This window comes from Marmota marmota, unplaced genomic scaffold (genome assembly GCF_001458135.2).
Source record: "Marmota marmota marmota unplaced genomic scaffold, marMar, whole genome shotgun sequence".
In the NCBI taxonomy this organism is placed as follows: Eukaryota; Metazoa; Chordata; class Mammalia; order Rodentia; family Sciuridae; genus Marmota; species Marmota marmota.
This window is the reverse complement of record NW_026000026.1, coordinates 71,762,996-71,777,216: the sequence shown is the minus strand read 5'-3', so window position 1 is coordinate 71,777,216 and position 14,221 is coordinate 71,762,996. Positions and strand designations below refer to the sequence as shown.

Here is a 14,221-nt window from a genome sequence, read left to right as displayed (position 1 = left end):
GAACTAGCCTGTTGGAAAATGACAAATCACTAAAGGTGAATTAAAAGTGCAGCGTTATCAGAGCCCTTCACCCCAGTACAGGGTCCACTGGGAAGACGTCACGACCAGCCATACTTCTCCGTAGAAATTCTTCTTGTTAGTCAGAGAACAAGATGTTCAAAGTTGTTTTCCTACAGGCTTGTTTGCCTCTTCCTGGGTTTACAATGTGGTCCAAAGGTCTTCAACAGTGGGATACAATCATGTATACCAAATACTCCTCTCTGCTTGGCATGAAACTATCATATGACCAGCTTTTCTTCTACAACCTAACTCTAACTAAGATGGTCCCCCTTGTGCCCTAGTTTTGAGATCAGCAGGAGGATTTGGCCAGAATCTACACAAAAAGATGGAAACTGAAGTTCCAAGTCCTAAAGTTTCTTACCTCTGGTTAGGAGAGGGCACCATTGGCTGTCCAACTCTCTTCTTTGGTCTGGTTAGATGAGGTGATGGGATTTCCCCCTTGAGAGCAGGGACTGAAGAAAGCAGACTGGCCTATAAAAGGGCAAGTCAGCACACTGTAGCCACAATAGATTTAAGGGGTCTTACAACATCAATAATTTTATTGATGGTAGAATTTTGTTAACACTGAATACTATTTGAAATAAGTGAGTCTGGAAACCTTAATGATATATTTTATTCCTTGAAAGAGCTGTTACTCTCATGTAGTTTGACCTGTATTTTAGCAGGATGTTTCTTAATGACTTGAAGGACTACTATGGATGTGCAAGGTTTTCTTCTACCTTCACTAAAATCTCCAAAATCAATACTCATCCCCAGAATAGCAGGCTTTTTTCCCCCACCTCAGAACCAAACCTCAGTACTATAAACATTTTAATGGTTTCCAGTATTCGCAGACCGTATAATCTCATTCACAAGAAAAAGGAGAAAATTTATGTTAGAACTAGAGGACTCAAATTTTGAGTTTCATTTAAGTTTAGTTTCATTTTCAGATGATGAAAGTGAAGCCCAGAAAGGTGAAATGACATGCCTAAAGTCATAGTGCTTCAAGTGGCAGAAATGAAAATAGAATTTAGGCTTCTGACCCTTGTTCCACCATACCCATACTGCTTCCCCCCATATCCCTTGTATATTTTGAAAGTAATCAAGTTCTTACCTGAGCTAGGTTTTATCCTATGTTCAGGTTGGTAAATAGCAGTAAAGGAATGCCAGGAAGAGGCAGGCAGAGGAAGAAGAGATTATAGCAGGCGAAATGGGGTTGGGAGTTGGCAACCAGGATCCAAATAGAAAGAAAGGAAGGCAGGGCTGATAAAAGAGTAGTAGTTCCTAAGGAACTACATTCACTGTACAACTCCTGTTTCTTCCTAATTCTCCTAGGGTTTTCTCCCTACTTTTCTCTTTATGGGTTCTAATTCCCGAACAGAGATAACATTTCTCCTTTTGTTGTTTTCTAGGTGCAGATTTAAGGATTCTTCCAGACAATTCAAATATATTATAGATAGTTACAATAGAACCAAACTCACCTTTTTGTCCCACTGAATAATTTACTTAATATTATCTCTCACTAGCATATATTTCATCAAGAGTAGTTTCATGGGCTGGGGTTGTAAATCAGTGGCAGAGCGCTTGCCTAGCATGTTTGAGGCACTGGGTTCGATTCTCAGCACCACATAAAAAAATAATAAAAGATATTGTGTCCATTACAACCAAAAATATTTAAGAAAAAGAGTAGTTTCATTCATTTCATTGTTTTAGGTGATTAAGTGCAAGATATGTAGGTGATCCAAGGGGTCTCCCCCTCCCTCCAGGATCAGGGGGCCTCCTGATAATATTTGATGTGATTATCAACTACTACAAAAGCAGTAACTATGATACAAGTGATAACTTTCAAAATTCATTAAAAAAGAAGTAAGGGTTGGGATTGGGGCTCAGTGGTACAGCATTTGCCTAGCATGTGTGAGCCACTGGGTTCTATTCTTAGCACCACATATGAATAAATGAATAAAACAAAATGTCTGTTGACAACTAATACACACACACACACACACACACAGAGAAATAACTTTAGTAATCATTCTCTTACATAAGATGAAATGGAAGACAAAAGAACAGGTTATGTCTAACACGGAACAAACATGGTATATCTGACCTGGTGCTGGCTTTAGGACCTAGGCAGTGATTAAGAATTTCTATTATGAGAGTAGAAAGGTGCTGCTTGTATAGTTTGCCCCTAGTTACTCCTCTTTTTTTTTTTTTTTTTTGTGCATTCTCTCTTGCTTTCTCTATCCACCCCAAACATTTTCTTATTTTCTTTTTTATAATGCTTATACATAAGACAAGAGATTCAACTACATTAAAACACAAACAGATTGATGACTATACTTTTCGGTGAGATCATTTTTCCTTCTCTATTGCATCAGATTCTTGGCATAACTTTTGGTTTGCCCAACTCATTCCAGTGTTTCTGTGTTTAGTTTGTTAAACATACTGACTTTTCATACTTGGGTCCATGGAACTAAGCTCAGAACAAGTCACATATTTATAAACATTACTTAGTTGATTCAACAATACAACAAAGTAACAGGAGTTGTCGCAACCCAAATAAAATTAAAACACCCATAACCAATTACATCTTTTAGATTTAAAAAAGTTAGGAAGCACAAAAGGAACCTGAAGTTGATGATATGGGTGTGATTTGTTCATTGTTAACTGATTTAAATCCACAAGTTCCTATTTACATACTCATGATCTATAAAAAAGAGTGAAACTTTATCAGTGGCCTATGTGCTAAATTCAGACAAGATACAGTGCCAGGGTTTCTCACATGTAAAATGATGTGGAAGACAACAAGGGAACAGGAATATTAAACACAATAAACAGATAACAAGTCTTAACAGTGCTTTTTCAAGGGAGTGTAAAATGTGAGAAACATGGTACATAATATTAACAATCTGGTTCAGTATGATTGTGGATTGGGCAGTACCTCCATGACCACTGAAAGGATCACACCCCACTTCTAAACACTGTTCATCTTTTTATTGAATATTCTGGTAAATATTTCACATTAATACAGGCTACATTTAGTAGAGCCATTATATGACAAGAAATTTACTCAACTTTTTCCTTTCCAGTATGTAAACAATTATACATGTATTTACCACCCTAAAAGATTGAAACATGTAATCATCTAATTCTCTTCTGCATACAAGTAGCATTCGGTATGTTTAGCCAAAAGCACTAAGTTCATCTGATCTTAAGTTGAAAATGGCTAAACTAACCAGAGAACATAATCAGGTGGATAGGAAATCAATTTGTTCTTATACAATGGGAAATCAAATTTCCATTGCTAAAGCCTCAGAGAAAATTTCTTAGTTAGGCACATTTAAAAAAGAAAAAAAAAAAAAAAGTTCCCCAGGGTTCTTCCAAGGTCATAGATTTCTCAAACAAGGCTAAAGAGTAAAGACCTTCTAACTTAGTTGACATATTTGAGATGCATGTTTCCAATATGAGGTGCCCACGTGCCAGGCCAAATCTGAAAAGGGGGAGGAAAAATTGGAATTTCTAATTAGGAATATTTAGACATTTACAAAATGAATATAAAAATGCAATGGCAATTCACTGTTTTTGCCTAGGAAGAATACACATACATGAAATAAAATGTTTGGTTGCATCATCTTGATATTGAAAAAACTTAATTCAGGTCAAGGTGGTCAGTCATGACTTTTGACTCAGAACTTGTATTATGCACAGTATTGAGTGACATGACAAATCTGAAAAATGAAAGAGCATTAAGCCCATTTTACCTGTTGGGCATCAGTGCATTCAGTTGAATTTTGGATAACTTTTATCATAGGGTTCCAAGCAGGATCTGGGTTGTGAAGCCCATTAAACAATGGACCTCCAGGAACATCAGCAAGCTGAGGATGAGAGGGTATTATGGTGCCTCCATACATGGAAATTGGTAGACCCTAAAACAGCAGGAAAAAAAAAGGTTCACTTGCAAAATGATTACACATAATGATTCTATAATACCAGTTTAGACCTCTCTAATTTCCCTTCAGAAAACACCAGAGGATTCTGTAAGCAGAGTGTGGTACAGTACTGACAAACCAAAAAGTGTTTATCTGCATCTGCAACATTTTTCAATAAGAAATAAAAAACTAAATATGATATCATCAGGAAATTTCCTGTATTATGTTTGAAAACATAATACCCTACACTTTCTCCTATCTTAGTTTCATGAATAGTGTACTAAGAAGAAAAGGGTAAAGCTATGTGAATGTTTATAGCAATAATTTGGCTTTATAGCAGCCAGAAAGCTGTCAGAGCAAACAAGAAAGCACTGAAGATCACAGCCAGCTTTTTAAAGATATGGGGAGGCCTCCCTCAAAGTTGTGGTAGAACACAAAAACAGAAAAACTCAAACACCTAAGGTGTAGACATTATGACCCACTACTGAAACTGAACAAAAGAACTGGCAGGGATGCAAACAAAGGGAGACTTATTTCAATACACACTACTCCTTAACATGTAACTACATTGACTGGCAAAGTACCAAACAAATTACAATGATGTTTATCAACTCACTTTAGAAAAATCCACAAAACCACTTGCCATAGGCTGGTGAAAAATGTTAGAGGGGGCTACCATTCCAGAATCATCTCTCTCCATTGGTTGGTGCTGGGAGAATGTGCTTGGGTCTGATAATTGTTGATGCATTGGATGGTTCCCTATCACAGACTGCGACCAACCTGATAAGCCTTCTGGAAAGAAGAATTGAAAAGAGGGTATGATATTTATTTGCATAAAACAATAAAATATTATCACTTTATTCTTTCTTCAATACCAAAATAAATTCCTCTCAAGAGTTTAGGGAACATTCATCACTGTCTTGCAAGCCAAAAAACAAACAAACAAACAAACAAAAACAAGTTCCCAGAATACCAGAAGAAGTCCTCTGAATACCCCAAACATCTTATACTCTCTGAAATACCTGAAATAATTATCCCATTCTACCCTGGGAAGCTTAAGCAAGAAAGCAAGCATGCTTTGAATATTTATTTTTTTATTATTATTTTTTAAAAATATTTTTTAGTTGTAGTTAGACACAATACCTTCATTTTTATTTATTTTTATGTGGTGCTGAGGGTTGAACCCAGGGTCTTGCACATGCTAGGTGAGTGCCCTACCACTGAGCCACAACCTCAGCCCCGAATCTTTATTTTTGATCAAATATATATGTCACCCAACTAACATTCCAGACTTTGAAACTAGACTGAATTCTTTAAAGGTACAAACACCCAACCCTGTTTGTTAAGCACAGGAACTAAGTTCTTTTATTTTTAAAGGAACTGAGTTTTAATGACAAATTTACACAACTTACTTAAGCTATCCCTGCAGAGAAAGAAAGAAAGATACCTGACACAGCATTGACACCAAATGACCAGATTCCACTGTGTCCAACAGGAGCGACAAAACTGGTTCCCACAGGAGCTTGAGCAACAGACCCTCCTTGCCGTATTCGAGCCAGTCTCTCTGTTCCAATCGGGGGAGGTATCTTTCGATCTTGACTGGCACTGCCTCCTTTTGGTTGGCCCAATGTTGGTGGGGCAGAAGTGGCTGAAAGAGGTGAAGATGATCCCGCAGAAACAGATGGAATAGGAGAGTCACCTGGTGGCAAAATATTTCTCTATTGTTTTATTACATATAAAAACTATAGAAATATGAGAAACCTTGTTGGAAAGATCTATTCCACAACATAGGTCTGTAAAGAAAAATTTCAATTTATGAGATCATTCAAATGAGAATAGATAATTTCAAAACATTATCCTGGACTATTTTTGCCTGTAATAAAAGTAAACAAATAGCCTAAAAAAATTTCCTAGTTGAATTAAACAAGGGTAGGAAGGAAAAAGTACTCATTTATTCTAGTTCTAAATAATCTAGTTCTAAATAAAACAGTTACTTTTAAAATTAACTCAAATATGGCAATGTTTGTACAGTATCTAGATTATTATCTGAAAAACACTTCCTTACTTTTAGTTCTTTCTCTTTTTCCCTTTCAATAGCCCTTTTACTCTTTCAATTGCCCTTTTATTCCATAAGAAAGAAAGGTTGAATGTTAGCAAAGCACTGTAGTAAACTGATTGGCAGTTTTCTTTCTTAATTGGGCTCAGGTACTTTGGTTAGTTTTCCTTGTCAAAAAGGCCAATGTTAATTACTTCACAATTCTCACTAAAGAAAGGAAATCAAATACTGTTAAATTCTAAATACATAATCTGTTCTAAATATTGAAATAAGCAATTCAGAACAAAGGAATACTTATAATGGGCAATGATACATCCATAAAAATGTAAAAATAAATGAGAAATCATAAATAATCATAAATGAGATATCATATCAAGTTGACCATATGCATAAATCAGTTTCAAGATTTGAGAAATTATTTTACTGCCCCCACCCCCAATCGTTTTGTTATCTCTTTTTTCATTCAATACTGGGATTGAGCCTAGGGCTGCTCTACTGCTGAGCTGCACTCCCAACCCTTTTTATTTTTTAAATTTATTTTTGTGGTATTGGGAATTGAATCCAGGGACATACTACCATGAGCTAACAACCAGCCTTTTTTATTTTTTGAGACAGGGTCTTGTTAAATTGCCCAGGCTGACCCTGAACTCAAGATTCTCCTGAGTATCTGGGATTATACGCATGGACCACTGTACCTGGCTTTGTATTACCTCTTCTTAAATAACAATAGATAGCTTGACCCTTCTCAAGTTTTGAATCCTATAAAATGCCTGTCAATTTTTTGATGTGACTACAATACAAACTTTGGGTATCTGCATACTGTTTATTTTACTAAATTTATAACATAATATTTCCTGAAATAAATGGCTTAATAACTTAATCAAGACTCTTTGGAAAGAGTTCCTCCATGATTCCTACATGAGTTTGAGGTGCTTGTCCATGGATGGGGTGAAAAATGTTGTCTGTTGAAACTAGGAGTCCCAACAGGAGCTGGCCCTTGCAGGAAAACCCTTGTTCCTGGTATGCCGGAAAAACTTGTCAGAGGAGCAGAGGAGGAAGATGGGGAGCTGCCTGATGGGTCAATGGATGGTAACCCTGAAATAAAACAGGTACGAGATATCCAATTAGCTAAGGCTTTAAAATGTGAAGTCCAAGGTTCCTTAATTTTTTAAAGAAGAAAGCATGTGGTTTATTTTTGTAGATTACAGCAAAAAGAATCCACTTATGTGATACTATACGGCCAAACCTAAATTTTCTTACCATCAGAAGAAAATCATCTAACATATAAATATAGAAAATTTAAGAATGGAAGTCACCTAAACTAATGTTCTGGATAAATCTTAAAGTTTTTATTAATATCTGCATTCTCTCTTGTGGAAAACCTGAAAGCAACAGCTTTTTAAAAAATTATAGTTATTTCCTATAGAAAATGAATAACAAAACCTACCAATTTTCCTTCCTCACAAGGAGGAAAAGCATACCACTAACCTAAGGGTAATTTTGGTATTCTATTAAACAAAATCAATAATTGTAAACTATACCAAAGTTTCTGTCTACTTTGGATAAATTTGAACTTAGCAGCCTTCGTAAATTCCATTGATTGTGGAATTTATTAGGGAAAAGGGACAAAGATCTAAGAAAGGATTACAGGTATATTCACTGTAGGAAAATGAAAATTTGTCAAAACTTCTCTCAGGAAAGTCTGATTTTCAAACAATTTAATTTCCTATCATTAAAAAAACAATGTTTAGATGTAATTCACATATCATATAATTCACCCATTTGAAGTATAAAATTCAATTGATTTTAGTATAGCAATTCACAGGGCTGTACAGCCATCTCCATAATCAATTTTAGAATATTTCTGTATCCCTTAAAGGAAATTCCATACCCATTACCTATCACCAGATCCTCTCATTCCCGTATCCCCACTTCTTTTTTGTTTAGGTTGTTGTTGTTGCAGTTTTGGGGATTGAACCCAAGGCTATTCTACCACTGAGCTACATTCGTAGTCCTTTTCATCTTGAGACAGGATCTTACTAAATTGCCCAGGCTGATCTTGAACTTGCAATCCCCCTGTTTCAGCATCCTGTGCCTCTGGGATTACAGGTGTATAAATTATAGTTATTTCTTTTTGATGAACCCTGAAACTTTTTTTTACCAAAAGAGCTGACCCATCCTACATTCCTGCCAGCAGCCATCATGATTTTAATTTCTTCACACCATTCCCCATCTTCTTAAAGTATTACTACTTCTTACTAAGAGGGTAAACCAATGGAAGAAGACATGAATAAAAGCAACCCATACAGGCTGTTAAGAATTGAGGTCAAGTAGGGGATGGTGGTGCACACTGGAATCCCAGTAACTCAGGTGGCTGAGGCAAGAGTATCAAAAATTGGAGGTTAGCCTCAGCAACTTAGCAAGACCCTGTCTCAAAATAAAAAAATTTTAAAAAGGGCTGGGAATATAGTTCAGTGGTGCCCCTGGATTAAATCCTTAATACTAAAAACAAACAAACAAAGAACAAAGAATATGAGGTCAAGCTTATTAATCCTGGGCCCCAGAAGGAGGGTCAAAGATGAATACTTCCTTTATTTATTTAAAAATATTTTTAGTTGTACATGGACACAACACCTTTATCTATCTATGTATCTATCTTTCTACCTATCTATGTGGCGCTGAGGATCAAACCCAGTGCCTCACACATGCTAGGCAAGTGCTCTACTTCTGAGCAACAACACCAGTCCTATTTATTTATTTTTTGAGAAGGGGGTTTCACTATGCTGTCCCAGGCTCACCTCATACTCCTAATCCTCCCACCTCAGTCTCCTATGTATCTAGGATTACAGGTGTGCACCACCATGCCAAGTTTAAGCATACTATTTTCTATCACAATCGAGCACTGACAATGAGCAATTTTTTCAACCTGTGGCTTTTGAAGATCTTTACTAGTTTCCCAAAATGAACAGTTACAACTGATGTCTATTTATAGAAAAAAAGAAAAAAGGAGATCATAGATGGTCTTGGGGAGACTTATGTTTCTGCTTCAAAGACAAAGAAACAATTACTTGAGGGGATGCGGGGTTGGAAAGATAACAGAATGAATCAGACATTATTACCCTATATTACATATATAACTGTATGACTGATGGGATTTTACATTATGTACAATCAGAAGAATGAGAAATTATACTCCATTATACATGATGTATCAAAGTGCATTTGTACTGTCATATATAATTTATTTAAACAAATAAAATAACATTAAGAGAAAAAAAAAGAAATAAAATAGAAACAACTGTTTTCCTGAAAAGACAAGTAAATGAAACATATCTGAAATGAAAATTAAGGCTATGCCATATCCATAACTCACAAATTTTTTAAAAATATTTTTTTAGGTGTTGATGGACCTTTATTTTATTTATTTATATGTGGTGCTGAGACTCGAACTCAGTGCCTCACACCTGCTAGGCACGTGCTATACCACTGAGCTACAACCCCAGTCCCATAACTCACAATTCTAAACAACACAGATTAGTAGTTTAGCAAAAAGGTAACATGCATGTTAGGGTAGTTGGAAGAGATATACTAAGTGAAAATAGTGTTCCTTACCCCAGTCTGGGTCAGCTACCATTTTTAATTTGTTTTTTGTACAGCATAGATTAGATTAAATTTGGCTCTTAAACTTTGAAAAATAGATTTTGTTATTCCAAACATCGCCAAGCCAACAATGGATTCAAATCTATCTGCATCTTTCTTACAATGCTAAGAAACTGTTTCTTTTAAAAATATAAGAGCCCATAAATGACTAGATGGATCTCTTCAAACAGCTGCATCTAATATAAATAATATATAGTACCATTAAATAATATAAATTGTAGGCTGGTATCTAAACACTTTTGTAACTCTAATTTTTAAAATCTAATACAATCACTGTGATTTTTAAAGTCTACACATCTGGAATCCTTGATGTATACCATGAATCATTTTTATTTACATAATCTGACACCAATTCTAAGAAAATAAGCTGATACAAGGTATTACCTCCTACTCTGATTGAAAGATCTAGCTTATTATGTGATTTACCTATAGCTACTTTTTTGTCCATTTACTCAGATCTCTACTGTTTATTACACAAGGTCACACAATATTACGTACAAAAATTATTATTATCTTGGAATAAGAGGTTAGGCTCTAAGAGCCTGCAACTTAAGTTCTAGGAATACTTAATAATAACTTACCAACTGGACTAGTAGAAACTCGCTGGGAAGGTGGTCTGAAGCCAGGTGCCTTGGAGTTGTCAGGGTGTACATTTTCCAAGTGTCCAAGTACAGAGTTACCCAGGAATGCTGACTGAACAGTGAAAGAGGCATCTGTAGCAACTCGTGAGGACAGAGGACCATCTCCCCAACCCTGGTTAGGTGGTACCTGACTGCTGTCAAAAAGGCTACTGAAGTGATTAAAAAGTGTAGCTGGGCCAAATGTAGGTTGCAAAGATTTGTTTGCTGAACTTATGTGCATCTGAGAACCATTCATAATGTTCACAGTTGAAGAAAGTTGCACTGCAGCTGGTGGGCCTTGAGGTGTTGTTAAAGGAACTGGATTTGTAACAAAAATAGACTGGGGATCCTGGTGTATGGCTGCATTTGGTACCACTGAGTAAAAAGAACCTCTGGGCTGTGTTCGATGAGAAACTCGAGGTGCTGGTACAGCTAACTGAGGTAAATTACTGGTATCCTGATTATCAGCAGCAACCAATCTGGGTGATGCCAAAGTCAATGGAGGAGGTTCTGTGTTAGAGGCAAAAGGCATTGACATAGGACTTATATCAGACACATTGGATGGTTGTGCCTCCTCCTGTGTGTTATTGGAGGGAGGAGTGGGACTACTAGATGGGTGAGTTTCTGCAGCTCCTGGGGTATTGCTGGCAGAGCTACTGCAACTATTTGCAGTTGGCGATGGGGTACATAGGTTTGTCATGGGTTGGTCTGGTGTGGACATTTTTTCTTTGGGAGGTGGCATGGCAGAGAAAGACTCCATCTTTTGTGAAGAAAGCTGTGCTTGAGGAGTAGTTGCAGGCAGAAATGTAGTGGGAACTTGCCCACTTGTGATAGGTGCAGAGGAGACAGAAGGCAGGGAACTACAAGTGCTTGTCACAGAAGAAATCACTGTTGCTGGAGGACTCGTTTTAGGCACACAGGCAAACAACTGCTTTCTGACTGATGAAGGAGTTCGGGTATTAGTCACACATAGTTGCTGACTGGCAGCAACTACAGAAGAGACAGTGATAGGACAACTAGCAGTTGCTAGTCCAGGAGACTCTGATGGTAAAACAGTCCCATTCTGGTTTGGTAGACGGGTTGTATTGTTATGCTTTGGAGAGCTATTTGTATTGCCAGGATTCACAGGTCTCACTGGAAATGGTCCCCAAGTGTTAGGAGAAGGTGAGAAGGTTCCTCCAAACTGGGCCATAGGTAGGCGAGGATGCCGAATCTGTTGCATAGTTTGAGCAGCCAGCAGGGCAAAATGAGGGTGGGGATAAGCTAAAGGAAGAGAAACTGGGAAAGAAGAACGTACATTTGTTGGTACGTTCTTATTAAGTTTATTAGTGGGCTGGAACGTAGATAATGTTGTTGCCTGTGAAGTTACAAGAGTTGGAGCACCCAAGGGAAATGCATTTTTGCTGGAAGCTGCTGTGGTGCCTACTCCAGATGAGAAGTTTGCATGAATGGATTTGGTGCTGGTAGGGGTTCTGATGTGATTTTTAGGAATTAAGTCTTCCAGTTCCTTAGCGGGATCTTGTATAAGTGCATTGATAAGCTGAACTGCATATCTTGTTGATTCTGTACCACCCCTGGGGAAAAAACAAACAAAAACAAGACCAAAAGCATTAAAAAACAAACAAAACACATGTATTCTTAACCCTGAAATAAAATCCTTAATTGTATTATACCTAACAAAAGCTTGCTTTTTATAAAATTATACCCAGAAGTAGTAATATAAATTCTTCACAATTACCTTATTGTTATCATTCTCTCGCCATTCTTATCTTTTTGTTTATCCACATCGATGTGGGCACCAGTAACATCTTGTATTGCAGTGATGTTGCATCCTCCTCTTCCCATTATTCTGGACACCACTGAGGCTGGAACGGATAACTTCTTTGACCTATAAAATGAGAACTATTCATGAGCTTATGAAATTAGATGTCTTTATTAAAAAAAGATGTCTCAGCAATAAGTTGATGGACATTTATAGAATATTTCTTAAATCTAAAAATATATTATTGTAATTTTTTATCTTAGAAATGGATCTCTCATCATATTGAATTTAATTTAGGCAAGTTAAAACTTACATTGCCATTTAAAACAAATTATATTTAACTCACTCAATCCAAGCATTCAAATCTGCTCAAAATATCACCTATATCAACTAAACTGCAAGTACCATGTATTGACTCTATCTAAAATAAAATAATGCATACCTACTGAATAATGTTAGCTTATTCATTTTAAATCAAAATCAACAACTCATATATACATCAATAAAAAATAAAAGTCTTACATTTAATCTACATAAAGAGCAAATCATAGGTTATCCAAAAGAGTCAACATTTGGGATAAGCTAAAGGAAGAGAAACACACACACACACACACATATATATATAAATACAAAACACAAATTTATGTATTGCTTCTGATTGTGCTTGAGCATATTCTGGATTTAGTATGGCACTATAGTTTACAATAATGGTCACATTCAAATTATTCATTAATTAACTAGGTAACTATCTGGCATGGAAAGGAGAACCTATATGATCTATGAGAGTTAAAAAGACGAGACTAATCCTACTTACCTTCGCACAACTTCTTTCCACCCTTCTTCTCTTTTTTGACCCCTTTTAGGACTAGTGAGATTCAGCTTTATGTTTGGAGAGCTTAATGGCAATGACACTGACTTATAACTTGTTGACAAGGAATTAGAATTTGCTTCACCTTCAAGTCTGAAGAGAGAAATATCAGGTTCAACAAAAGATAAGTGTTAAGGTAGAAACTCAAGAGATTACCCCTTTATAGACAAAGTTATGCTGAAATATTTGAATTTAAGTTCGGCACATCAAATAACCAAGTCAGAAAAATAGAAATGACCAAAGAATCATCATCTATTTTAATATAAAACTGGATTCAGAAGTCAAAAGTTAGACCAAATTCAATAACAATGACAGTTAAATAAAATCAAGGCATGCTAACTAATATTATCAACTTCAAACTATAAATCTTAGCAAGCTCTCTGCCACTGAGCCACAACTCCGGCCCCTGTTTTATAATCTTAACTAGCACATGATTAAGAGGACACAGGTAAATTTTAGTTTTGGATATTAAAGACAAGTTAATATGGTAGATTTAAATTGTTAAACACAACTTGAATAACATACTTTGAATTCTTGTGCCAAGTCTGAAAAAGGAAAGATGAATGTAGAGTTAGCAAATCTGAAAAATTTACCGTGTTTGAGTTTTGGAAGCAGTAGTAATTATCTTCTCTTCTTGGGAATTGAGGAGCAGTGCCGGGTACCTCCTATCACTACTGGAGTTCACATCCATAGTGAAATTTAACTCTTGGCTTTTACCACCACTACTACTTTCACTGTTGCAGTCTGTACTGTCCAAGTTATCCGAATCACTATTCCCACCTGCACCACCACCTCTAGGTTCTCCATTTATTTTATTTTTATCTGCCTTTTGTTGTGCTAAAGATATATGTTGTTCTGGCAGAATTAAATGTGCTGTGGGAGGGGTCTCTTTGGTTTTATTCTTCTTATTTTTCCGATTGGTACTGGGAGTTGTGACCACGTTGGCCCTTTTTTTCCCAAACACATTTGTGAATGTTGCAGATGTTGCAGAAATTCCAATTGTGGTGGTGGTGGTTGCACTAGGAGGTTCTATGGGAACTTCTTGCTCCACTGAAATTATAAAAAAAGGATAAAAATCACATTGAGAGTCACAGATCTGAAAACAAATTGTGACAAAATATACCAAATAATTCAGCCTTTTAGGTCATATTTTCATTCCACCAGTGTTCACTAATAAATAAAGAAATATTTGCTGCCATTCGAATATACAATATTATAATTGGATGTCTAGGTTGGTATAGAAAATATATACCCCATTAACATAATTAAGATATGAAATGTTAATCT

The 14,221-nt window shown here is 36.2% G+C and overlaps 1 protein-coding gene across 5 annotated transcripts in view; it reads right to left on the bottom strand.

Moving 5' to 3' along the window:
- Positions 1–3,018: 3,018 nt before the first annotated feature.
- The window catches only part of LOC107151461 (ankyrin repeat and KH domain-containing protein 1), an 84,175-nt gene continuing 72,972 nt past the window's right edge, over positions 3,019–14,221 (bottom strand). For 2 of the 5 annotated variants that reach the window (XM_048811648.1, XM_048811649.1), the window contains 9 exons: positions 13,528–13,984; positions 12,881–13,027; positions 12,043–12,192; positions 10,266–11,878; positions 6,943–7,119; positions 5,416–5,667; positions 4,612–4,760; positions 3,801–3,965; positions 3,019–3,529 (listed from right to left, as the gene is read on the bottom strand). In XM_048811648.1, coding sequence (XP_048667605.1) covers positions 3,470–3,529; positions 3,801–3,965; positions 4,612–4,760; positions 5,416–5,667; positions 6,943–7,119; positions 10,266–11,878; positions 12,043–12,192; positions 12,881–13,027; positions 13,528–13,984 — 3,170 coding nt within the window. In that variant the 3' untranslated portion in view covers positions 3,019–3,469. Of the gene's footprint in view, positions 3,530–3,800; positions 3,966–4,584; positions 4,761–5,415; positions 5,668–6,942; positions 7,120–10,265; positions 11,879–12,042; positions 12,193–12,880; positions 13,028–13,527; positions 13,985–14,221 lie in introns of all 5 variants that reach the window. The other 3 variants (XM_048811650.1, XM_048811647.1, XM_015496890.2) reach the window with 3 other exon arrangements.